The sequence below is a fragment of the Malaclemys terrapin genome, chromosome 4 (genome assembly GCF_027887155.1).
Source record: "Malaclemys terrapin pileata isolate rMalTer1 chromosome 4, rMalTer1.hap1, whole genome shotgun sequence".
Lineage (NCBI taxonomy): Eukaryota > Metazoa > Chordata > Testudines > Emydidae > Malaclemys > Malaclemys terrapin.
The window spans coordinates 87,898,018-87,925,878 of NC_071508.1; the positions used below are offsets into that span (position 1 = coordinate 87,898,018).

At 42.0% G+C, this 27,861-nt stretch overlaps 1 protein-coding gene across 3 annotated transcripts in view; it reads left to right on the forward strand.

Moving 5' to 3' along the window:
* SIPA1L1 (signal induced proliferation associated 1 like 1) overlaps nucleotides 1–27,861 on the forward strand; it is a 388,865-nt gene that overhangs the window by 273,765 nt on the left and 87,239 nt on the right. For all 3 annotated transcript variants that reach the window (XM_054025262.1, XM_054025263.1, XM_054025264.1), the window contains 2 exons: nucleotides 8,319–8,507; nucleotides 19,776–19,950. In XM_054025262.1, coding sequence (XP_053881237.1) covers nucleotides 8,319–8,507; nucleotides 19,776–19,950 — 364 coding nt within the window. The remainder of the gene's footprint in view (nucleotides 1–8,318; nucleotides 8,508–19,775; nucleotides 19,951–27,861) is intronic.

The following is a 27,861-nucleotide window of genomic DNA, read 5'->3' on the forward strand; positions in this document are numbered from 1 at the left end:
ATAAGCCTCAGATCCTTTTCTGCAGCACTCCTTCCTAGGCTGTCATTTCCCATTCCTATTGATTGTTCCTTCCTAAGTGGAGTACTTTGCATTTGTCCTTATTGAATTTCATTATATTTATTTCAGACCATTTCTACAGTCTTTTCAAGATCATTTTGAATTCTAATTCTGTCCTCCAAAGTGCTTGCAACCCCTCCCAGCATGTTATCATGCGCAAATTTTATAAGTGTACTCTGTATGCCATTATCAAAATAATTTATGAAGATATTAAATAGAATCAGACCCAGGACCAATTCCTACGGAACCTCACTTCATATGCCCTTCCAGCTTGGCTGTGAATCATTGATAACTACTCTCTGAGTACAGTTTTCCTACTAGTTGTGCACTAACCTTATAGTAGGTTTGGCTAGGCTATATTACCCCAGTTTGCTTATGACAATGTCAGGTGAGACAGTATCAAAAGTCTTACTAAGTCAAGATATATCACATCTACTGCTTCACACCTATCTACAAGGCTTGTTACCCTGTGTAAAAAAAGGATATTAGGTTGGTAAAACATGATTTGTGCTTGACAAATTCATGTTAACTATTACTTGTGATATGGCTGTGAAAAAAGCTAATGCGGTCTTGGGATGCATCAGGAGAGGTATTTCCAGTAGAGATAAGGAGGTGTTAGTACTGTTATACAATGCACTGGTGAGACCTCATCTGGAATACTGTGTGCAGTTCTGGTCTCCCATGTTTAAGAAGGATGAATTCAAACTGGAACAGGTACAGAGAAGGGCTACTAGGATGATCTGAGGAATGGAAAACCTGTCTTATGAAAGGAGACTCAAAGAGCTTGGCTTGTTTAGCCTAACCAAAAGAAGGCTGAGGGGAGATATGATTGCCCTCTATAAATACCAAGGGGGGGGGGGAAGGAATTATTTAAGCTCAGTACCAATGTGGACACAAGAACAAATGGATATAAACTGGCCATCAGGAAGTTTAGACTTGAAATTAGACGACGGTTTCTAACCATCAGAGGAGTGAAGTTCTGGAATAGTCTGCCAACGGGAGTAGTGGAGGCAAAAGACATATCTGGCTTCAAGATTAAGCTTGATAAGTTTATGGAGGGGATGGTATGATGGTAGCCTAATTTTGGCAATTAATTGATCTTTGACTATTAGCAGTAAATATGCCCAATGGCTTGTGATGGGATGTTAGATGGGGTGGGATCTGAATTACTACAGAGAAGTCTTTCCTGGGTGTCTGGCTGGTGAGTCTTGCCCACATGCTCAGGGTTTAGCTGATCGCCATATTTGGGGTCAGGAAGGAATTGGCAGAGGCCCTGGGGGTTTTTGGCCTTCCTCTGTAGCATGGGGCACAGGTCACTTGCTGGAGGATTCTCTGCACCTTGAAGTCTTTAAACCATGATTTGAGGACTTCAGTGGCTCAGATATAGGTTAGGGGTTTGTTACAGTAGTGAGTGGGTGAGATTCTGTGGCCTGTGTTGTGCAGGAGGTCGGGCTAGATGATCATAATGGTCCCTTCTGACCTTAAAGTCCATGATTCTATTATACTTATCACCTTATATCTTCTAGGTGCTTACAAACTGACTGACTGATTATTTGCTCCATTATCTTTCCAGGTACCAAAGTTAAGCTGACTGGTCTAAAATTTCCATGGTTGTCTGTATTCTCCTTTTTATAGATAGATACTATGTCTCTTCAGCCAGGTATTTTATTAGACCCTGCTGACTTGAAGACCTCTAACTTGCCTAAGTAATTCTTAGCTTGTTTTTTCCGTATTTTAACCTCAGATCCTACCCAGTTTACGTAGATGTTCGCTATTATAGCCATCCGGTCACTGCTAATCTTTTTGGTGAAAATGGAAACAAAAAAGGAATTTAACACTTTAGCCCTTGCTGCATTTTTTGTTATTGTCTTTTCCTCCTCATCGAGTAATGGGCCTGTTCTGTCCTTGGTCTTCCCCTTGCTTCTAATGTATTTGTAAAATGTTTTCTTGTTATCCTTTATGTCCGTAGCTAGTTTAATCTCGTTTTGTGCCTTGGGCTTTCTAATTTTGCCCCAACATGCTTGTGGTGTTTGTTTATAATCATCCTTTGTAATTTGACCTAGTTCTCATTTTTTTGAGTTTTAGGTCACTGAAGATATTTTGGTTTAGCTAAGGTGGTCTCTTACCATGCTCCTATCTTTCCTATGCATTGGGATAGTTTCCTCTTATTCCATTAATAATCTCTCTCTAAAAAACTGCCAACTCTCTGGAACTTTTTTGTTTTAGACTTGGTTCCCCTGGGATCCTACCTATAAATTCTCAGAGTTTGCTAAAGTCAGCGTTCTTGAAGTCCATTATTTTTGTTGTGCTGTTTTCATGTGCAATAGCACAAAAAAAATCAAAATAGAAAGCACACACACAAAAAAACAGTAAACAGAGAAACAATTTTACATTTATAGTTTCTTTTTAAGTTACTGCATTTTTCTAGTAAAGTATAACCACTAAATCCATATTTTCTACATTTTTATACTAGATCAGATACAATACAGTATCACAGTCTGAGTTTCATGTTATGGTGAACATATAAATCCCATTACATGTTCCTAAATATAAGCAGTGCACACACAAAAAACATCCTCTCAGAACTGTTGTGGATTTAGTTGGTGTTTTTTTTTTTTTTTAAATTGACCGTAATGCTGGCAAAAAGTGCTGGGCTAACAACTCTGGAGACTGAAGTTCTGTATTTATTTACAGAATGGGTGTGCAGGATGCACTGCCCCATTTTGCCTAGTCAATATACCTCAACCCTAACTGGAGGGATCATCTCTAGGAGTGAGAGAGGAATTTATTCTCTTCTCTTTCAATCTGTCATAGAATCTTCCATGAATGGTATCAATTAGTGCCGTCTGTTGGTGATTTTGTGACTTGAACACCGTTAAATATAAATTGGACTAGGTCAACCAAACCACTTCACATAACTAGGTCATTTAATTGAGAAATACTATACTTTAAGCCCATAAAAGTACAAATGGACTCCTATTATAATTAACTATTGTAAAATAATGGCACACTAGAGATCATTAATATGTTCATCTATAGGTCTCAATTTAAAAGAGAAATATATTTTTTCACACATAGAAATAACTGGCTTCCAATAAATCAATCAAATAAAATACATTTGACAATCCAAAATGCTTTATAACCTACATGTAACTCTGACTAGATTGTTGCAACTTGATTGGCCAATATAGTGAGCATTAATTCTGTGACAGGGTCCAATGAAATCCAAATTCAGAGCATACTACATGCATAGTGGCACCCAACACACAATACGGAGGACAAATGACAAAATAAAACCCTAACTGGGCAGTATTTTTGAATTATTTTTCCATATAAAAGATTTGGCTTATAACAGCAACTATTTTGGGACATAGCACTTTGGGGTATTTAATGATTGCCTGGGGTTAATACCTGAGGTGCATAACTCCTCCTGGTTGGCCATTAATTGTCAGGAAATTCCCTCTGCCTTTGTTGCTTAAACTCAGGGCTTGTCTACATTAAGCACTCAAGAAAGGGAAGGCGAATCAAGTAAAGATGTAAAGTCAATGTGCATAAATTAAATTGTGTTAACTTCTCTTCCCTCTTCGTCTGCCCTATTCCCATCCCTTTGCTTTTCTTCAGGAGTAAAGTGGCCTAAAATACCTGTAACTTAATCCTCCTCCTCTCCTTTAAGTTACACATATTGGCTTCCTAACTTTAGTTGAATTTCATTAATGTTCCTGTGTAGACATGTCCTCCTCAGATTCCTTCTGAAGTGAAGCTGTTGAGGGAAAGGAGGAAGGAGGGAGAAGATGCTTATATTTTGGTGCTTTACTTCATAGAATCATAGGAATCATAGAATCATAGAATATCAGAGTTGGAAGGGACCTCAAGAGGTCATCTAGTCCAACCCCCTGCTCAAAGCAGGACCAATTCCCAGCTAAATCATCCCAGCCAGGGCTTTGTCAAGCCGGGCCTTAAAAACCTCCAAGGAAGGAGACTCCACCACCTCCCTAGGTAACGCATTCCAGTGTTTCACCACCCTCCTAGTGAAATAGTTTTTCCTGATATCCAACCTGGACCTCCCCCACTGCAACTTGAGACCATTGCTCCTTGTTCTGTCGTCTGCCACCACTGAGAACAGCCGAGCTCCATCCTCTTTGGAACCCCCCTTCAGGTAGTTGAAGGCTGCTATCAAATCCCCCCTCATTCTTCTCTTCTGGAGACTAAACAATCCCAGTTCCCTCAGCCTCTCCTCATAAGTCATGTGCTCCAGACCCCTAATCATTTTTGTTGCCCTCCGCTGGACTCTTTCCAATTTTTCCACATCCTTCTTGTAGTGTGGGGCCCAAAACTGGACACAGTATTCCAGATGAGGCCTCACCAATGTCGAATAAAGGGGAATGATCACGTTCCTCGATCTGCTGGCAGTGCCCCTACTTATACAGCCCAAAATGCCGTTAGCCTTCTTGGCAACAAGAGCACACTGTTGACTCATATCCAGCTTCTCGTCCACTGTGACCCCTAGGTCCTTTTCTGCAGAACTGCTACCTAGCCATTCGGTCCCTAGTCTGTAGCAGTGCATGGGATTCTTCCGTCCTCAGTGCAGGACTCTGCACTTGTCCTTGTTGAACCTCATCAGGTTTTTTTCAGCCCAATCCTCTAATTTGTCTAGGTCCCTCTGTATCCGATCCCTACCCGCTAGTGTATCTACCACGCCTCCTAGTTTAGTGTCATCTGCAAACTTGCTGAGAGTGCAGTCCACACCATCCTCCAGATCATTAATAAAGATATTAAACAAAACCGGCCCCAGGACCGAACCTTGGGGCACTCCGCTTGAAACCGGCTGCCAACTAGACATGGAGCCATTGATCACTACCCGTTGAGCCCGACGATCTAGCCAGCTTTCTATCCACCTTACAGTCCATTCATCCAGCCCATACTTCTTTAACTTGGCGGCAAGAATACTGTGGGAGACCGTATCAAAAGCTTTGCTAAAGTCAAGGAATAACACATCCACTGCTTTCCCCTCATCCACAGAGCCAGTTATCTCATCATAGAAGGCAATTAGGTTAGTCAGGCACGACTTCCCCTTCGTGAATCCATGCTGACTGTTCCTGATCACTTTCCTCTCCTCTAAATGTTTCATAATTGATTCCTTGAGGACCTGCTCCATGATTTTTCCAGGGACTGAGGTGAGGCTGACTGGCCTGTAGTTCCCCGGATCCTCCTCCTTCCCTTTTTTAAAGATGGGCACTACATTAGCCTTTTTCCAGTCATCTGGGACCTCCCCCGATCGCCATGAGTTTTCAAAAATAATGGCTAATGGCTCTGCAATCTCACCCGCCAACTCCTTTAGCACCCTCGGATGCAGCGCATCCGGCCCCATGGACTTGTGCACACCCAGTTTTTCTAAATAGTCCCGAACCACTTCTTTCTCCACAGAGGGTTGGTCACCTTCTCCCCATGCTGTACTGCCCAGTGCAGCAATCTGGGAGCTGACCTTGTGCGTGAAGACAGAGGCAAAAAAATCATTGAGTACATTAGCTTTTTCCACATCCTCGGTCACTAGGTTGCCTCCCTTATTCAGTAAGGGGCCCACACTTTCCTTGATTTTCTTCTTGTTGCCAACATACCTGAAGAAACCCTTCTTGTTACTCTTAACATCTCTTGCTAACTGCAACTCCAAGTGTGATTTGGCCTTCCTGATTTCCCTCCTGCAAGCCTGAGCAATATTTTTATACTCCTCCCTGGTCATTTGTCCAATCTTCCACTTCTTGTAAGCTTCTTTTTTGCGTTTAAGATCAGCAAGGATTTCACTGTTTAGCCAAGCTGGTCGCCTGCCATATTTACTATTCTTTCTACACATCGGGATGGTTTGTTCCTGCAACCTCAATAAGGATTCTTTAAAATACAGCCAGCTCTCCTGGACCCCTTTGCCCTTCATGTTATTCTCCCAGGGGATCCTGCCCATCTGTTCCCTGAGGGAGTCAAAGTCTGCTTTTCTGAAGTCCAGGGTCTGTATTCTGCTGCTCTCCTTTCTTCCTTGTGTCAGGATCCTGAACTCGACCATCTCATGGTCACTGCCTCCCAGGTTCCCATCCACTTTTGCTTCCCCTACTAGTTCTTCCCTGTTTGTGAGCAGCAGGTCAAGAAAAGCTTTGCCCCTAGTTGGTTCCTCCAGCACTTGCACCAGGAAATTGTCCCCTACACTTTCCAAAAATTTCCTGGATTGCCTGTGCACCGCTGTATTGCTCTCCCAGCAGATATCAGGGTGATTAAAGTCTCCCATGAGAACCAGGGCCTGCGATCTAGCAACTTCTGCTAGTTGCCAGAAGAAAGCCTCATCCACCTCATCCCCCTGGTCTGGTGGTCTATAGCAGACTCCAACCACGACATCACCCTTGTTGCTCCCACTTCTCAACTTTATCCAGAGACTCTCAGGTTTTTCTGCAGTTTCATACCGGAGCTCTGAGCAGTCATACTCCTCTCTTACATACAACGCAACTCCCCCACCTTTTCTGCCCTGCCTGTCCTTCCTGAACAGTTTATATCCATCCATGACAGTACTCCAGTCATGTGAGTTATCCCACCAAGTCTCTGTTATTCCAATCACATCATAGTTCCCTGACTGTGCCAGGACTTCCAGTTCTCCCTGCTTGTTTCCCAGGCTTCTTGCATTTGTGTATAGGCACTTAAGATAACTCCTCGATCGTCCCTCTTTCTCAGCATGAGACAGGAGTCCTCCCCTCTTGCGCTCCCCTGCTTGTGCTTCCTCCCAGGATCCCATTTCCCCACTTACCTCAGGGCTTTGGTCTCCTTCCCCCGGTGAACCTAGTTTAAAGCCCTCCTCACTAGGTTAGCCAGCCTGCTGGCGAAGATGCTCTTCCCTCTCTTCGTTCGGTGGAGCCCGTCTCTGCCTAGCACTCCTTCTTCTTGGAACACCATCTCATGGTCGAAGAATCCAAAGCCTTCTCTCCGACACCACCTGCGTAGCCATTCGTTGACTTCCACGATTTGATGGTCTCTACCCCGGCCTTTTCCTTGCACAGGGAGGATGGACGAGAACACCACTTGCACCTCAAACTCCTTTATCCTTCTTCCCAGAGCCACGTAGTCTGCAGTGATCCGCTCAAGGTCATTCTTGGCAGTATCATTGGTGCCCACGTGGAGAAGCAGGAAGGGGTAGCGATCCGAGGGCTTGATGAGTCTCGGCAGTCTCTCTGTCACATCGTGTATCCTAGCTCCTGGCAAGCAGCAGACCTCTCGGTTTTCCCGGTCGGGGCGGCAGATAGATGACTCAGTCCTCCTGAGGAGGGAGTCCCCGACCACCACCACCCTCCTCCTCCTCTTGGGAGTGGTGGTCGTGGAACCCCCATCTCTAGGACAGTGCATCTTTTGCCTTCCAATCGGTGGAGTCTCCTTCTGCTCCCTTCACTTCATTCATAACAAAAACGTATGTCTGTTCTAAATTACTGTCTGCTTTAATATAATCTGGGTTTTATTTATAAACCGATATTTTGTTTGGAAATTTTTCAGTCATTTTTGTGTTTAAAAGATTTTTTTCTGTTTTTGAATAAAAGACATTCATGTAGTTAGAGCTTATATATACTGTATATACAGGTCAGTTTGCCCTCAAACATTTACCTTGGATATCTGATGAATATCATTCCCTTTTAGCCAGCCTTATAGTTAGAATTTTCTGAAACTCATAAGAAGATGATATGCTCATGTTTTGTAAACTTCTTGCAGCTCTCACTCGGGATGTCTCATTGAATATTTCATCTTTCAGGTTTATCTCCGTTCTCACTGCTAATTACTAAAGCCTTACAAGTTTGCTTTCTTCTCGTGGTGCTGGGGTCAATTTTAAATTTGACCTGCTACCTGGATTATCAAAAGACAAATGTGAACTTCTATGTATCTCCCCTAAGTATCAATTTCATACAAAATGTGAGCTTCTGGAGACTATTATAAAGCACTTGCAGTATCATGTCTAGTATTCAGTATCATAATTAATAACATTCTGCACATCTGCATCTATTTATACAACATGCGTTACTTACGTCTCTCCAATACTATTGAGAGTTGGAGAAGTAGAATTGTTCTGGTTTACTCATAGATACACTGGCATTCTGAAAGGTTGACTTGCTGTGACATCCAGGGCAAGTCAGTGTCAAGGGCAGGAATAGGCCCAACAGTCCTGAGTCAGTTCTCTGCCCTTACCACTAACTGATACTTCCTCCCTAGATATGTCAAAATAATTTATTATTTCTGTGTTCTAGCTTATGACTTTAAGAGGCTCTGTGCTGGAAGATGCTATCCCTTCAACTGCAAAGCATTGCACAGCCAGAGGACTTCCCTTAAAAGAAGTGCTTGAACATGTGGTTCCTGAGCTGAATATCCATTGCCTCAGATTGGCTTTCAACACTCCTAAAGTCACAGAGCAGCTTATGAAACTGGATGAACAAGGGGTAAGTCCCAATTTAAAGAATAAGAAAGACTCTTCAGTGTTGTAAAATTAAATTGGGTGAGCTGCATTGAACTGCAAAATTATCTGTTCATCTTACACAGCAGCATTTCAATTCAGTATTTTAGTTCAAATAGGGGATTTGCACAATTCTGGAAATTGAAATGACTGTCTTTTTCATCAAGTCTTCCAGTATTTTTGGAATTATTAAAATTAAACTCACCATGTTGAATTGTTAAATGTTTGCAGTTATGAAGAAAATTCTGATCTTGCCTGCTAACTTTTTTAGACACTATTCATGTAAAATCTTAATTCAAATTAATTTTCTTGTCAGTTGGGGATTTGTTTCATCACAATAGATCATAATTAAGACTTTGCATAGCTCAGTGAAATGAAAATTGTGCAGGTACATTCATTTTCTCTCTCACACAATTCTCTGCCCAAAGTGGAAGGGACATTGTCAAAGAAGATTAAACCTTAAAAATTAACTTTAGTGGCAGTTGTTCCATTTAATCTTATTTTAAGGATTCCAGCCCCTCCCCCCCTTTTTTTTTTCTTTTTAAACTGCTCTTTTGGTGCTATTGTACTGAAAAGAGAAAAATCTCCCAAGTTACTGAATTCTTCACTGCCATGTTCATGCGCTAGTTTGTACTCAGTGCAAGGCATGTTACTTCTGCAAGTATTTTTTTTTCTTAAACAAGAAGTAGAATGAAAATTTCAAAAGGACATTTTCTAAACTGACTCTCTATGCTTTCTCCAGTTCTGATTAATAGAAGTCTTAAACTGTTGGTGGAGATTAGATATTGGCTCACTACTATTTTCTTGAAAAACTTGCCTGTTTGGTGAGGTAATTTACATCAGATGATGGTTTGTTGAGCATCGGCTGGTCTATAGCATGTTTTAGACTGGCCATCAGAAAATCTTTTCTAAGGGTGGCTTTCATCACTGAATTTCACTAACCAGAAGGTATGTTTGCATATCTGACATGCACTTATCCTACAAGTTTGACTACGCAGAAGAAACACTCTGAAAGAACTACAGTCACTGACAAACCACCTATTTTGTTTTTTAAAATATTGTTGCCACTGCATATTCAGCCTAAAAGCCCATCTGTCCCTCTTCCTTGGAGTTCTAAACTCTTAAGGATTCTGGGTTTAGCAGAAAGAGCTGAGGTAGTTGTGGACTGCATGGCGTCCTCCCTTTGGCGCTGAAGTTTGGCCTTGCAAGGAACTACTAATCTAGTCCTCATGGGAATTGGCTTTCCAGTAGGTTCCTGAAGCTCAGCAATGCCAGGGAGTTCATCACACAAGTGTGAACATATAGAGGTGAAACCATTCAAAGAGCCACAATTACTGTTAAATAACTTTTCTTTAGTGGTTTTGGCTGGCTTTTTCGAAGGTACAAAGCACAGTCGGACCCCTCACTTCCATTGATTGCCAACGGGAGTTGAGGACTTAACACCCATTTGTGCCTTTGAAAATCTTCCTCTTTGTAGACTGCCAACCTAAAGACTAGCTTTTTGATTCATTTAGAACTTTAATAGTCCAGATGTGATTGGTGTGCTTGATATCCTTTGTCCTACATGGACAACTTTATGGGCAGCTGTAAAAAACAAACAAACAAAAAAACCTCAGCAATTGGCAGTGCAACTAACACTTAAAAAGGAATGTGGTGTAATAAAACTGTTAAGAATATAGAATATTATTTTATATAAGGTATTAGTAAAAAAAAACCCCAAATTATAATTTATTTACCTCATGCATAGAAATAATGTGTAAAATGCATTGCAAAATAACTGTTTTAAGTAGAGAAGAGACAAGCCTAAAATCTTAACATCAAGGATTGTTTTTACTGATGTGAAACAAGTAGCGCACATCCTTCTTCCACAAGGTGGTTTAAATGAATCTCATAGAATTGGTCATCTTATGTTTTCATAGATTCTAGGACTGGAAGGGACCTTGAGAGGTCATCGAGTCCAGTCCCCTGCCCTCATGGCAGGACCAAATCCTGTCTAGACCATCCCTGATAGACATTTATCTAACTTAAACTCTTAAATATCTCCAGAGATGGAGATTCCACAACCTCCCTAGGCAATTTATTCCAGTGTTTAACCACCCTGACAATTAGGAACTTTTTCCTAATGCCCAACCTAAACCTCCCTTGCTGCAGTTTAAGCCTGTTGCTTCTTGTTCTACCCTTAGAGGCTAAGGTGAACAAGTTTTCTGCCTCCTCCTTATGACACCCTTTTAGATACCTGAAAACTGCTATCATGTCCCCTCTCAGTCTTCTCTTTTCCAAACTAAATATACCTAGTTCTTTCAGCCTTCCTTCATAGGTCAAGTTCTCAAGACCTTCATTCTTGTTGCTCTTCTCCGGACCCTCTCCAATTTCTCCACATCTTTCTTGAAATGCGGTGCCCAGAACTGGACACAATACTCCAGTTGAGGCCTAACCAGTGCAGAGTAGAGCGGAAGAATGACTTATCGTGTCTTGCTCCCAACACACCTGTTAATGCATCCCAGAATCATGTTTGCTTTTTTTGCAACAGCATCACACTGTTGACTCGTATTTAGCTTGTGGTCCACTATAACCCCTAGATCCCTTTCTGCCGTACTCCTTCCTAGACAGTCTCTTCCCATTCTGTATGCGTGAAACTGATTGTTCCTTCCTAAGTGGAGCACTTTGCATTGCATTGTTGTGCATTGCAAACTGAATTTAAAAGGAACAATGTGCCCCTTAGGTCTTTTGAGTTACCTGTGATATCAGTCTATTCTGTACATTTAATTTTATTTTACTAAATAGTTGTTGATCCCTGCAAATACTTTAAATTGTTGCAAAGAGTTGTATCATTGCATACATTTCAGTTGAATTTGATTTAGAATATACCAAGAGTTTGAGATATCACCCCATGTTGATTTTGTTTTGTTTAAAAGGTAAATTCAAGGTCTTGTATAACCTTATTTAGAATCTGGAAATAAAATTTCTCTAGGGAAAAAAATATCTTTGTTTGTTAAAAGGCATGATTGAAAAATGTAGAGTTTTTTTTTTTCCTTGTAAAAATCCTTTTTGAAATCAAGAACATTAGTAATCAAGGATGTGGAATAGGTTAGGAATTGGAGTAGGACTTTTGATGATACAGACAGTGAAATACGTTGACTTCTTGTGCCCCCTGAAAAACTTACTGCTATATTTGTAAGACTTGATTCAGATATGTATTTGGGAGTTTGTAGTTGAGCAGATTTAAAAATATTGCTCGTTCATGCCATGGAGAATTTAGACAAAACAATTCCACTTCTAATCACAAAATTATCCACATATGGTGGAGATTATTTGTCTGCTTCCCTGGGAACACCTTCTGAAGACTGTAGTTAACATGGAGTTCTGAGTATTTTGATATGAATACTTTTGCACAGATAAAGCCAAGTGGTATTTCTGTAGAATATAAAACTACTTATGTTGGGAAATAATCATAGAAATGTAGGTCTGAAAAGAGACCTCACGAGGTTATCTAATCCATCCCTGCACACGGAGGCATGGCCAAGTCTTCCTTAAACCATCTTTGACAGGTTTTGTTCTTAAAAACCTCTAATGATGGGTATGCCACAATCTCCCTTGGCAACTTGTTCCTGTGCTTAACTATTTGTATAGTTAGAAAGTTTTTCCTAATATCTAACCTAACTCTACTTTGCTGCAGATTAAGCTGTTACTATTTGTCTTACCTTCAGTGGACAGGAGAACAATTGATTGCTGTCCTCTTTGAGGCAGCCCTTAACTTATTATGGAGACTATAATCAGGTAACCCCCTCCCAGGCTTTTTTTCCCTCAAGACTAAACATGCCCAGTTTTTTCATCTGACCTCATTGGTCAGGTTTTCTGAACCTTTTCTCATTTGTTGTTCTCCTCTGGAGACTCTTGAATTTATCTACATGTTTCTTAGTGTTGCACCCAAAACTGAACACAATACACCAGTTTAAGGCCTCACCAGTCTTGAGTAGAATGGAATAATTACCTCCCATGTCTTACATACAACATGCCTGTTGTTACACCCCAAGATATTAGCCTTTTTTGTAACTGCATCACATTGGTGGCTCATGTTCAATTTGTGATCCACTATAACCCCCATATCCCTTTCTGCAGTAATGCTGCCTAGCCAGTTATTTTACATTTTGTAATTGTGCATTTGATCTTTTCTTCCTTAGTATAGTACTTTGGGAAGTTCGTCTTGTTGATTTCAGACCAATTCTTCAATTTATGAAGGTCCTTTTGAATGTTAATCCTGTCCTCCAAAACCCTAGCAACCCCTGCCAGCTGTTGGCATCCACAGATTCTATAAGCATACTCTTCTCCCCATAATCCAAGTAATTAATGAATAGTCCTGGACCCACTATTGGCCCGCATGGGACCCCACTAGATATGTTCTCCTAGTTTGATAGTGAAGTATTGAGAATACTTGTAGAATATGTTTTTTCAGTGAGTTGTGCACCCACATTATAGTAGTTTCATCTAGGCCACAATTCCCTAGTTTCCTTAAGAGAAAGTCACATGGTACTGTGACAAAAGCTTTACTAAAATCAAGATAAATAATGTCTACTGCTTCCCTTTTCTCCACTAGACCAGTAACCCGATCAAAGAAGGAAATTAGGTTGATTTAGCATGATTTACTCTTGACAAATCCATGTTGACTATTATTTATCACTCTATTATCCTCTAGGTTCTTCCAAATTGATTAATAATTTGTTCCACTATCTTTCCAGGTACCAAATTAAGGGTGGCTGGTCTATAATTCCTCAGGTCCTTTTTGTTCCCCTTTTTAAAGATATGTACCATGATTGCCCTTCTTCAGTTCTCTGAAACTTCACCAGTCCTCCATGAGTTCTCAAAGATAATCACTAATAAAGTTCTGCGTTACCTCAGGGTGAAATCCTGCCGCTATTGAAGTCATTGTGACTTTTGCCATTGACTTCAATGGGACTAGAATTTCACACTCTAATTTCCATACAGACCTTTGAATTTAAATAGTACTAAAAACAGCCTTGTGAGGTAAACTAGTAACATTATCCCTATTTTACTCTTGGAGACACTGAAGCAGAGACGGTGAAGTGGCTTTTCCAAGTTCACATGGCAAGTCAGTAACTAATCTGAAATTAAAACTCAGGAGTTTTCGATTCCTGATTGTGTGCTTGTATCATTAGACCATACTGCCATTATGAAAATAAAACTAGTGTATAACTCCAAGTAGTGTGCACATTCAAATTTGCTCTCTTAAAAATGAGAAAATTGAAATTAACATTTGCTACTCCCTGAACTTAACCTGCATCTGTCACAAATTATCCATTTTGGCCTTTATGTTTTAGAATTAAGAAAGAGAAGGGGGAAAGAGGCATAGTCAGTGTGCCACACTATATAATCCTCTGTGATTAAGTTGTGAGCTCTCTAAATTAACTATCATAACACTATTGCTACTGGTGCATCATCTCTTCCTAAGAAAATAGCGTCCAATCATATTTGGAGACTTTTATATTGTGTACACAGATAGTTGTTCTGAATTCAGCTTTTGCAATTTTTAGTGAATTGGCATGTGGGAGTTTAGGTAGATTATGACAATCATAATTCAGAACATTAATTTGCACATGCTCAGTAACAATTGTTCAACCGTGAGTATCTGAGCTGTTCCTAATTTGTTTATCCAAAATACTTTATCACAGTGCTTAATAGTCCACATTGGTTGTCTTTATAATTTGACATTTAAAGAGCAAGTTTCAGCTGTAGCAGTGTGAAAAGCATTTGAAATCACCCAAAAATAAAAAGAAGGTGGCCTGTTTGCAAGTAAGGCATAGAGCAGATTATTTATATTTGAAGTTTTGGTAGTCTGGCTAAGCGTCTCCTTCATGAGAACTATGCAACAATGAAACAACAGTCATCAGCTCCTACTGAAGACATTTGAAGAGTGACATGCAAGTTATATCTAAATCTTGACTATTCTTTTTTCATGTCTCCAAGATATGACCTTTTTTATCCAGTCACCTCAAACACTCATACAAGCTCTTAACTCGCATCTCAATTACTGTAGCATACTTCTCTCCGGCCTTGACAAATGCAGTCTTGTCCCACTCATATCCATTCAGAATGCTGCTTCAAAGGTCATTTTCCTAGCCATTCACTTAGATCAGGTCACCCATCTCTTTGCATCCCTTCACTGGCTCCACCTTCTCTATCACCTCAAACATAAGCTGCTTGTCTTAAGGCCCTTCACAGCCTATCCCCAACTTACTGGTCATCTCTCATTTGCTAGTGAGATGTTGACTCCCACCTCCAATCAGCCCGTGATGCCAGCCTCCATTGCCCACTTGTTATATTTTCAAACCAGCACCTTTGTTCTTTTTCCCATGCTGCCTCTTACACTTGGGAATAGCTAAACTAACTCATTATCTTCATTCAAAACCCTCCTCAAAACTTGCTTTCTTCCATGGTGCCTACAAAAAACCTGACAACAATTAGCCTGCTGGGGTGCTGAGACCACTGCCTATCATGCTGACTAATATTGTTTCATTGTTTCCTTGTGCTCACCATCTGTCTTATTCTTAGATTGTAAGCGCTTTGGGGCAGGAACTGTCTTTTTGTTCTGTTTGTACAAAGCCTAGCATAATGGGGTCCTGGTGCATGACTAGGGCTACTAGGTGCTATAGTGACAAGTTTCAGAGTAACAGCCGTGTTAGTCTGTATCCGCAAAAAGAAGAACAGGAGTACTTGTGGCACCTTAGAGACTAACAAATTTATTAGAGCATAAGCTTTCGTCCGAAGAAGTGGGCTGTAGTCCACGAAAGCTTATGCTCTAATAAATTTGTTAGTCTCTAAGGTGCCACAAGTACTCCTGTTCTTCTTTTTAGGTGCTATGGTAATACGAATAATGAATAGTAGTCTCCTCTTCTGCCTTCAGTACTCCCCCAAAATGCCTGATCAATAGTACAATGCTGAAAGAGAGGGAAAAACCTTCCTAACACCCCAATGGTTAAAGCAAGTAGCCAAATATTTAATTTTGAATATCCCATCTTAACATGCATAACTACCAGTAATATTGATTGTAATGAATCGTGTAGAGAATGGGTCACACAAGACCTAGGTTCCACTCCAGGCTCTGACATTGACCTGTTATGTGACCAATGGGAAGTTGCTTTTTCTTTTTTCTGTGTGCCACTATTGCAAATTTAACACTTCTAATCCCTAGTTCACATGGATGGTTTCTGTGGTGATTAATGGGCTATATACAAGTTAAAAATAGAAAGGAAGTGTTTACTCGGGTTGTTAAGCCTGACAATGAGAAACTTACTAAGAGCCAACAATTAATTTTGAGTTTGCCTTTCCTGTATATGTTTGTTGAATTGTAAATGATAACCCTATCATTAATTAAATCCATAAAACAGGTTTATATGACCCCAAATGTGTCTTGAGAATTGGACAAGCTGTTCCTTTGTTGCCCCAGGAGACAAACCCACAATCTGAATTTCAGTCACTTTCTAGCAGGATCCAGTTCAGTCTTCAAGAAAAGTACTCAATTCTTCAATCTACTCTCCAGAGGAGCCCGGGACTTAGCTTTCACACCAACCAAAGCTCCCTCTCATACCCTCAGATGACTTTTCCTGTTGAGGGAGCTTCTGAAATGTGGGTGCTATGAATTTCCTTAGCAGCTGGCATAACGCCAACCTAATCTTCTCTGGCACAAGTCCAGTACATTTAAAGAGAGATTCCTCTCTCCCCTTCACTCCAGCAGGAAGCTGGCAGAAGCAGTTAAGCTGACCCTTTTACTTCCTTTTTTTCCATTACTCCTGGGAGAATTTAGCACCAAAAAATTAAAAATTCTACGCACAATATTTTAAAATTCTGCATGTTTTATTTGTCAAAATAACACAATATAATCAGGCCAGTTGCAATTATTTTAGTGATTTGTTTCAAAATACCTGTCAGCTTCTGTGTCTGTAACAATATAGACAACAATAGAGATTCAGGAAATGTTTCTTGACAAATCGATTCCTTACCAGCAGCCCAATGTGCCCTGCTCTTTCCATCCCCCCATATCCTATGTCTATTAATTGGCCCCAGAGGCAGGACACTATGAGGAATTCAGCCTCTCCTCTTCCCTATCCAAGGCTGACTACGCTGGCCCAGGAGGCAGCTGCTCTCTGTGTTGGTGCCACAGCAGCCCCTGGTTGGCAAAAGGTGTAACTGCAGTGCCTCTCCGGCAGAATTGTTTTCTGCAGAGAAAACAAAATCTGTGGGGGACATGAATTCTACATGTGTGCAGTGGGGCAGAATTCCCCCAGGAGTATTCCATTAACTAATCTGCTTCACTATCTCCCATAATGTACATAAAATAAACAAAATACACAAAAGGCTGGGATTTTCACAATCATTCAGTGTTGGCCAGCTCCCATTGAAGTCTGTGGGAACATAGTTAGGCTACTGAGGAGCAATTTTAAATGTAATATATTAAGTAAAAATAGTGGAAAAACTGTTCTTGTGTTGTTTCAATGTTCAGAAAAATGCTGAAAATAATCTAGGTTGTGTATGCTCCCTGTCTCTTTTGCATCTTGTGAGATATTTGCATGGAAATTGATTGTTACTTAAGTTATATGAACCTGAATTGAGTATATCCCACCTATCTTGATTTAATTGTAAAGAAAAGAGACTGCACTCACGTTTGCACATTAAACGATAGTTATTGAGACTTGGCAGATTTTCAAACAGAAGAAAAATTGTCATTCTATTGCATTTCCTTGTTCTCTTAGAGGCACTTCTTTAGGATAGTCCACATTCAGGACCAGAAAAAAACAGTTTGTTCACTATCTACAAGGTAGAACATACTACAGCAATAGAAATCACTGAGTGACAAATGCATTATACTAGCATTTCTACTTCTCAAGAAGATTAACTAAATTCTGTCCATTATTTTCTTTCAGGAGCATGCTCTTTCAAATGAAAATTAATTTCCTGTTTGGATGTAACAGACCAAGAGAGTCCTTTGTTATATAACAGAGCTTTAAAAATCTACACTAAATCTAATTTGGTTATGGACTCTTGCTTGATACTTATGTGTAGTGAAGTCACTCTTACTGAACTTTACATCATTGGGCAGTTATAGCCTCAATGCGAGATGCGAAGAAATAAATCTTCTCAAATGGATGGGGCATTCAGTCCTTCCCACACAATTTAGAGTAAGAAGTCATTTAATCTCCTTGCAAGCTCACAAGTTTGGTTCTCTGGAGCTGTGGCAAAAGAGCCAGTTATCTCAAATAATGACATAATATTTAATTACTTTCAAGACTATTATTTTGTATTTGAATTACCATAGCACCTGAGAGCACCAGTCTACATCAGAATACTATTGTGTTAGGAGTTCTACAAACACACAATAAAAAGTCCCCACCCCAAAGAGTTCACAATCTAAGTATAAGACAGGACACAACATGGATACAGACAGATGGGAGAATACAAGAAAACAATGAGAAGACATTGGTCAGCATAATAGACAGTGGTCTCAGCACACCAGCAGCCTATCTGTAGTCAAGTTTTTTGTAGGCCTCATGGGAAAGGAGAAAAAATTGATCCAAACCCTCCTGCCTGTCTCCTACAGGAAAAAAAAAAAAAAAAAAAAGGAAAGAAAAAAAACCCTACTTTGTGTTCCCTAGAGCTTCTAAATAAAAAGTCTTTTATACTCTAAAATCTTCACTGCAGGTGAAAATGTTAGGGCTTTTCCCACATTGTTAAAATTTGAAAAATAATACTGAGTAAGAAGAAACAAGCTAATTTTAATGATTAAATAACTACAGTATTTAAGAGAGGGAGAAAATTGATTAATAATAATATTGCTTCTGCAGCTATGTAGAAATTATTTTTATTTAGAGAGGTTTTAAAATAGGAAATAAAATACCATTGTTATGAAGGTGTTAGGTACTTCGGATATTTTTATTTTAACACAATCCAATGTAGTAGCATTGATCCTAAATCATCCTACATTATCTTACTGGTAGCTGTTAGAATCTGGTAGGGGATATTACCTAAGGTGTAAATATTATTTTCATTTAAATCACGTCTAATTGCTAAAATTTTTGTCAAAAATATGAACTCCGTGACAATTCAGACGTTGACAATGCTAGAGAGTTTAATATTTAATAATCGTGATTATCAAATGGAAAAAGAAAAACAAAAATTGCCAGAGAGAGAAATTTTATGTTAAAGCTTCTAAGTTGATAAATTATAGCTTAAAAATAATTGACAGTGATCCTTAAAAGAAATAAAACAGCTAAAAAAATGCAGTTTTCTTTGTGTAATTGTGTTTTGCTGCTTGTCTGAAAATTAGTCATAGGAAAGCTCTTCTAATACAAATAACCCATTCCTACAGTGGTGCACTAGTATCACCCAGTCAAATTTCATGTGTCTTCTGATCTTTCCTCTAGCTCAAGGAAACACGCTACTCGTTTACATGCATCCAATGAAGTGGGTATTCACCCACGAAAGCTTATGCTCCAATACATCTGTTTGTCTTAAAGGTGCCACAGGACTCTGTTGCTACTCGTTTTGACATTCACACCAGTCATAAGCAAATACTATGAGCTACTATTCTACATAGGGAAGCAGTGTGATCTTATTGATCGTGCACAAGGCTGGGAATCAGTAGTCTGGTTCCTATCCTGCCTCTGCCTAGACTTTGTGTGGCCTTTAATAAGTCACTTGGCCTTCCTGTGCCTCAGTTTCTTCATCTGCAAAAGGAGGAGGATAATGTTTACTCCCCATGGAAAGCAATTTGAGATCTTCAGGTGAAATGTGCCTAGTCATCTAAAGGTCCCTGGTTTAATCCCAGGCTTTGGCAGCCCTTCATTTTTATTAATAGTGAGGGAAATTAACCATTGGAGCAATGTACCAAGGGTCAGGGTGGATTCTCCACTGGCTATTTTTAAATCGAGGTTGGATGTTTTTCTAAAAGATACGATTTAGGAATTATTTTGGGGAAGTTCTATGGCCTGTATTATACAGGACGTCAAACTAGATGGTCACAGTGGTTTCTTCTGGCATTATAATCTATGAATCACAATGTTCATCATCCTTGAGGCAAAGATGGTAGAAAACAACGGGGTTATCTGCAAGGAAGATGTACAAATCATTAGGTATTTTTTAAGTCTGTAAACTAGGGGACTAGCTAAATGACTGAAGAAAATCAGGCAGAATAAATGCTATATAACCTGATATATGCATCTTGAATCTTTATTTCTGTTTGTAGTTAAGCTATCAGCTGAAGGTGGGGATCATGTATTGCAAAGGTGGACAGAGCACTGAAGAGGAAATGTACAACAATGAGTCAGCAGGGCCAGCCTTTGAAGAGTTTCTTCAGCTCTTGGGAGAACGAGTTCGACTTAAGGGGTTTGAAAAGTACCGTGCTCAGCTGGACACCAAGAGTAAGGCAGCCCTCTTATTATTTTTTAGACTAAAAAGTATATCTTATGAGAAGATTGTCAGTTATTGAACAGATTTCTTCAAAAATCACATTCTTGGCTATAAAAAAACAGCTGTTCAATATCCAAGGATGAGTACAAAAAAAGCAAACATGTAAATTGAACCCTGTCAACATGGCCTTTTATTACTTTAATAACAAACATTTCACTTTTACATTGAACCAAAATTCTGGTGCAAACGTGTTCCAAAAATTCAAGGTAAAAAATGAGTAGCCTGTGGAATCAATATTAATATAACAATGCAATGAACTACATTACATTAATTACATTGAGCATGCCTTATTAACTTGTGTTAATTTTTAATGATAATCTTAATGATCTGTCACTGCTAGAAAAAGAATATGCTGAAATGGTTTTGCAGACCCAAGTTCATAATCTTGACCTTTAGTAAATTGATCTGTTAATTTTATGCTGTGTCCAACCTATGTATCTGCCTCCCCTGGGTATTTTTGTCCTGTCCCTTACTACTGAATTAGTTCTCTTGTCCTTAGTGACTTCTGCTGAGTTGGCCTATGTAAATTAAACTATTTATGACAACTATGCCACCAGTTTTTACCATAAAATATATTGAAATGGTGATCTTGACTTATGTGGCAATATTTGTACAAGAAATATTCTGCCTTTTGTTTGATGGGGCATAATACAGTTAGTGAGATCTGTTTTTATCAGGCAGTCCACACAGTGTCTGTATGTTTTGCTTCAATTTTAAAATCTTTTTAAAAACTCTCACACATCTTTGAACATTAGGATTAACCCATTTGTATTGAAGTCTGTCATTATCTTGCTCCTTGCAGTACAGGAAATTAAATAAGGATTTGAGTCATGAAAATAGAAAAACATTTATAAACTTCAGCTCAACAAAAAATGTCCTGTTGCCATGGTTCTGCTATCACCAGTATTATAATAACATGCAGTGAGAGCAAGAGATCATTAAAAATATGAAATTACTCAGCTTCTCCAGTATTACTTTAAAAGTCTATTTGCTGTAACTAGTAAAGAATGTCAAAATTGAATGTATAAAACTTCCTTAGAATTTTCAATATTCACCTCTCTCAAATCAGTGTCATATAACCTAGTTTTCCTACTGTTATCTGAGAGAGAGATCATATGGGAGAACCCTTAAAAAGCTAGGGAGGGGAGGAGTCAGCATTTGGATTCTCTAAGTGGGTGGGTGAGGAACTGATCTTTCCCTGGTGGTGGTGGTGGTTTTTTCCACTTTGAACTGTGCTAGTATTTCTATTATTCAGAAGAGAAAAGTTCACTTTCCTCAAATCCCAAAGAGATATTAAATTTGCATTTAAAAGATTTAAGAACTACAGGCTCTTCAGATTCTGCATGAATACAGAGAGTAGATATTTCCAAGCGATAAACCTGAAAAATGAATTGAGTGGTTAGGAAACTGTTGAAGAAAACAACCTTCAAGAGACGTATGTTGTCTGTACTCTTGAATGGGTATGTCACTGTATCTGACACAGGAAAATATTGCACAAGCTACACTTTAAGTTGTTTACCATTTTTCAGTTTTTAATTCCTGGATTCTTTTGCTTTGGAGCTCATTAAAGTATCCTGCGTTCATATTCAGCATTGGTAGTCCTTGCTTTTGGTATCTAAATCTAATTTTACACTGAAATTTTATAATTTTCTCTAGAACTTGAGTGTATTGCACTTGGAGAGAGCTTTGAAATCCCTTAATTCAAAATAGGTTTAAGATTTGATTGTGATATACTCATGTAATATAAAATTATGTATGTATAAAGTCCCAAAAGATGCTATGAATCATATTCTTTATATGCAGTATTTTATTTGTATGTAAAATTGGTAAATGTAGATTCTGTGCAGAGCAAGCACTGTGTTGAAACTGCATATGCAAGAATATAGAAAAATGGACTTACTACTGCATAAGCTCTATTTTTAAGAATGGCCTCTCTGGCTGTTAGTATCTTAATAAAAAGAACAGGAGTACTTTTGGCACCTTAGAGACTAACAAATTTATTAGAGCATGAGCTTTCGTGGACTACAGCCCACTTCTTCGGACGCATATAGAGTGAAACATATATTGAAGAGATAAATATACACACATACAGAGAGCATGAACAGGTGGGAGTTGTCTTACCAACTCTGAGAGGCCAATTAAGTAAGAGGAAAAAAACTTTTGAAGTGATAATCAAGATAGCCGAGTACAGACAGTGTGATAAGAAGTGTGAGAATACTTACAAGGGGAGATAGATTCAATGTTTGTAATGGCTCAGCCATTCCCAGTCCTTATTCAATCCTGAGTTGATTGTATCTAGTTTGCATATCAATTCCAGCTCAGCAGTCTCTCGTTGGAGTCTGTTTTTGAAGTTTTTCTGTTGTAAGATAGCCACCCGCAGGTCTGTCACTGAATGGCCAGACAGGTTAAAGTGTTCTCCCACTGGTTTTTGAGTATTATGATTCCTGATGTCAGATTTGTGTCCATTAATTCTTTTGTGTAGAGACTGTCCCCCCAACCTAAAGCAAATACACACCAGCAACCACACATCACTGAACAAAAACACTGACCCAGGAACCTATCCTTGTAACAAAGCCCGATGCCATGCTCTCTCTTCCACCTACATCTACAGACACCACACCAAGCGACTGAAGCGCTGATCAAAGGGGAGAGCCTGGCTGAAGAGCAACCAGCCAGTCTGTGATGAGAAGCATCTAAGTTTGTTAGGGCATTGAAAGTGTTAAGATCATCTTAGAATGCGGTTTGCTTTTATTTCATTTGACCAAAATCTGACTTATGCTTTAACTTATAATAACTTAAAATCTTTATAGTTAATAAATTTGTTTGTTCTACCTGAAGCAGTGCGTTTGGTTTGAAGCGTGTCAGAGGCTCCCCTTGGGATAACAAGCCTGGTACATATCAATTTCTTTGTTAAATTGACGAACTCATATAAGCTTGCAGCGTCAAGCAGGCATAACTGGGCACTGCAAGACAGAGGTTCCTAAGGTTGTGTCTGGGACCAGAGATATTGGCTACTCTCATTCGATTGCACAATCCAAGCAACAGCTTACGTGTCAGAGGCTGTGCGTGAACAGCCCAGGAGTGTGGGTTCTCACAGCAGAGCAGGGTAAGGCTGGCTCCCAGAGTCAAGGATTGGAGTGACCTAGCAGATCACCAGTCCAGATAATACCAGAGGGGAATACCACTGAAACCTGTCACCATGCAAGGCACTGAATTTAGCTGTATGAAGTGGAAATCCATCAACTTCATGAAAAAATGCGGGACTTCATACATGTGATGAAGTGGGTTCTAGTCCACAAAAGCTTATGCCCAAATAAATTTGTTAGTCTCTAAGGTGCCACAAGGATTCCTTGTTTTTTTGCTGATACAGACTTAACGCGGCTACCACTGAAATCTTACACTTGTATATAGTTATTCTTAGTAGTTAATGTTAAGTACCTGTTAATAGCTTAGTTGTTAGTAGTTAAGGTCCCAGCAGGGACTTTACCACCGGTGGGGTATGCCCCGGTCTCTGGGTTTCAAGCCCTGGGCAGACTGTAACAGACCTATGTTTGTTAGTGACGCTCATGACAGTTGTTTCAAGTCTTGGAGGAGGCACATGTCAAAGACAAGTGCAGTATCTGTAAAAACTTTCATCCCTGCACGCAAAAAGAGCGGGATATTCGACTCCAGGCTCTCCTTATGGAGTCTGCCCAGCGTCCAAGCCATCTCAGCATGAGAGGCCGGGCACCTTGGCATCAGTGAAAAGTGCACCCCCAGCACTGGGCTCTGCATGTCACCGGTACCAAAACAGAAGATGCAAAAACATGGCTCCCCGGTGCCGGTGAGGAAAAGCCAAGTGGCAGCAGGCAAAGGAACTACCTTGGGCCATCCGCATACCCCAGAGCCCCGCAGTCGGCCTTCTCCATTTGGGCCATTAGCCCAATAAAAGGTCCTCCTTCAACTCCTGCGAGCATGACTGGACAGTCTTCCTTGCCGACACTGACGCCAACATGTGCTCCCCAGGCGTCAAAGGAGCACAGGCATCTGCCAGCACTGCTAGCACAGCAGTTACCGCAAGCTTCAGCAAAGTCTCCCCAAGAGGGCAAGCGAGCCGATAAGGCTCCCCAGGGAGTAGTGGAGCGCTGCAGATCTCCCCCTCCCCCTGAGGCAATGACATGCTCTCCACCTCTGTGCCGATGGATGCCGGAGCCTCCATCCAGGTCAGCAGATACTCGCCATTGGTCGCCAGCATTGCAGCCGCGGTCACCGTCGTCCTGATGTGATTCGCTGAGAGGGAGGCGCCGGATCCCCTACTACCGGCACCGGTTATCTCATCGTCAGTCCCAATCACTGATGCCGTGGCAGCGTTCTCCTTCCTTTCTCCGGTCACCCTGGCACCAACCCTGGTCTTCATGCTGTAGGTACCGGTCCAACCCATGCAGGGCACCTGTCACCATTATTGGTGGTCTCAAGGCAGACTCGCACATCTACAGCCCCTCCGTGGTCTCCGGAAGGGGGTTCCTCCAGAACCAAGGGTTGCTTCAACCCATTGCCTAGACCCCAGCAACAAGGATGGGGCTACCAAGCTGGCATAGACAGCACCGGAGCAGTGGCAGCTGGGGCAGTGGCCCATGCAGTTGCCTTGTTGGAACGCATGGGGTGTCCCAGTCATGGCTATGCCCCCTTCATCGGCCGCTGCCTTGGAGTGCCAGCTACTGGCATCGATGGCACCAAGCCTGGTACTGGAGGCACGCCCAGAAGCCAAGACTCAAGAGGCTGTGCCCACCCCTAAGCCACCCTCCCCGGCTCCCCGGCAGAAGAGGACGACCAGGGCCTCCCTCCAGTGGGACAATCTTTATCTTTGTGTCCAGACGAGGTAATTGCGGGACCCTCCATGGCCAGCCCGTCCGATGATTTTAAGGACCACCAGGCCTTGCCCAGCGGTTGATCGAGAACTTGGGCCTCGAGGTGGAGGAGATGGCCAAACAGGCAGACACTTTATTCAATGTCCTGTCAGCCTCTACCTGAGCCATGTTGCACTACCGGTGCATGATGGGGTCCTCAAAATTACCATGGTCATCTGGCAAACACCCTCCTTCATCCCTCCAACCTCAAACAGGCCAAAAAGAAGTACTTTGTCCAGGCCAAAAGTTTTGAGTATCTCTATACCAGCCCTCCCTGTGGCTCGCTGGTGGTCTCGGCAGCCAATGAAAAAGAAAAGCAGGGGCACTCCAGTTCGACCCCAAAAAACAAAGAGGCCAAATGACTGGACTTTTATCCCACTGCAGCTTACAGTTTCGGTGGTGAACCATCAGGCCCTCTTGGGCCATTATAAATTTAACTTACGGGCTCCCTCTGTAAGTTCAAGGAGTCCCTTCCTCAGCAACTGGCTCAAGAGTTTAACACTCTGGTGCAGGAGGGCACCACGACGGCCCAGTGTGCATTCCAAATGGCATAGAATGCGGCGGACTCGGCCACCAGGGTGATAGTGTCCACAGTGGTTATGAGGTACAGCTCCTGGCTTCAAACCGCTGGACTTTCACAAGAAATGCAGACCTTCATTCAAGACTTCCCATTCAATGGGAACGGTCTTTTCTCCGATGAGACCGATCAGAGGCTGCATGGTTGAAGGATACCAAAGCCACCCATTGGTCTCTTGGCATGCATACGTAAGCAGTTCTGGCCGCCCCGCTGTCTAGGTCTTGGCAGCTTCTCATGGGGTCTCCTAGAAGCAGAGACTCTGCATTCAGTCAGCACCGCCCTTCTGCCTCCTGCTCACCTGCGCATCCTAGCCCAGCACAGCGCTCATTTTGATGGCGCACTTGAGAGCGACGCCCCAGCCAATTTCCCGGATCCACTGTTACCTTTCCTCAACCGCCTCCTCCCCTACCATTTGGCCTGGTTGGAGGTCACGTTAGACCGCTGGGTCCTGGACATATCTTGGGGCTATACCCTGCAAGTTTTGGCCGCCCCTTCCTCCCACCCACCCCCACTTCCCTGTTCCTCTTCAGGGACCCATCTCACAAGCACCTACTCGTTCAGGATGTCGAGAATCTTCTGCGCCTGGGGGCAGTAAAGGAGGTTCCTTGGGACATGAAAGGAAAAGGGTTCTACTCCCGGTACTTCCTAATCCTGAAGGCAAAAGGAGGCCTCATACCAATCCTGGACCTGCGTCGCCTCAACAAGTCTCTCAAGTTGAAGTTTCGCATGGTTTCCCTGGCCTCCATCATCCCCTCCCTGGATCTGGGAGACTGGTACACCGCTCTCGACTTAAAAGACGCTTATTTCCACATTTCTATATTCCTGGGCCACAGGCGTTTCCTCCATTTTATGGTGGGAGGGCGCTGTTTCTGGTTCACAGCACTCATTTGGCCTCTCTTCAACCCCTAGGGTATTCATAAAGTGTATGGCGCCAGTGGTAGCTTACCTCAGACATTGAGGGGTCCATCTGTTTCTGTACCTTGATGGCTGGCTCATCAACGTCAGGTCTCCAGAACAGGTGCAGTGGAGCCTCGACTTGGTGCGTTCCACATGCTGCAACCTGGGCCTGTTGATAAACACAGAAAAGTCCACATTAGTGCCAGTCCAACACATAGAGTTCATTAGTACAGTTCTCAACTCCACGCAGGCCAGGGCCTTCCTTCCCAAGGATGCTTTCAGGCCTTGTCGAGCTTAATCTGCCTGATAAGGGACCACTTGCTCACTACAGCCCACATCTGCCTACACCTGATGGGTCTCTAGGCCACTTGCATGCACGTGGTTCTCCACGCTCGGCTACGGCCTCTCCAAGCGTGGCTGGCCTTGGTCTATACCCCCAGCAGACACGCTCTGGACTGGGTGGTCAGAGTACCGGACCACATCATACTGTCCCTGCACTGGTGGTTGAACTCCAGGTCGGTGCTTCAAGGGGTCCCCTTTGTGACTCTGTCCCAGTCTCTAACCCTGGTCTCCAACGCTTCGGACCTGGGCAAGCTCCGCACACAGAGCTGCTGGCTATGGGATGACCTAGCCTTCCATATCAATGTGAGGGAGCTCAGGGTGGTCCACCTGGCCTGCCAGGAATTCTTGCCCCACCTGAGAGGCAAGGTGGTGCAGGTCCTGACAGACAATACAGCTGTGATGTATTACATCACCAGGCAGGGAGATGCCAGATTCTCGACCCTTTGCCAAGAGGCACTCAGTGTTTTGGACTTCCGTGTGCGGCATGCCAGTCATCTGGTTGTGGCCCACCTACCCAGCTCCAGGAACATCCTGGCAGATTGCCTCAGCAGGACTTTCTCGTCTCGCCACGAATGATCTCTCCATCCGGAGGTGGTCGACATAATCTTCCAAAGGTGAGGAATTCCTCAGGTAGACCTATTCACTTCCAGACAGAACAGGAAGTGCCACGACTTCTGTTCCATCCAGCATCTGGACAGAGGTTCCTTTTTGGACACATTCTTCATCCCTTGTTTGGGGGCGCTCATATATGCCTTTCCACCAGTGCTATTAATCCACAGGGTCCTGGTGAAAGTCCAGCAGGACAGAGCGAAAATTATCCTTGTGGCCCCCTCATGGCCCCGTCAACACTGTTTTGGCATGCTGTTGGACCTTTCAGCAGCTGCCCTTCTTCCCCAGCCTCTTCGGCCGGACCTGCTGTCACAGAACCATGGCACCATGTTGCATTCGAACGTGGTGGTGCTGGATCTGACGGCTGGGCTCCTGCGTGGCTGAGCACGGAAGAAAAGGCATGCTCAGCCTGTGTTCAACAGGTTTTGCTGGGCAGCAGAAAACCCTCAACCAGGGTGACCCACCTAGCAAAGTGGAAATGGTTTACATGCTGGACTTTGGAGCGGCACCTGCAAGTAGGGTGACCAGATGAGAGACGTGAAATATCGGGA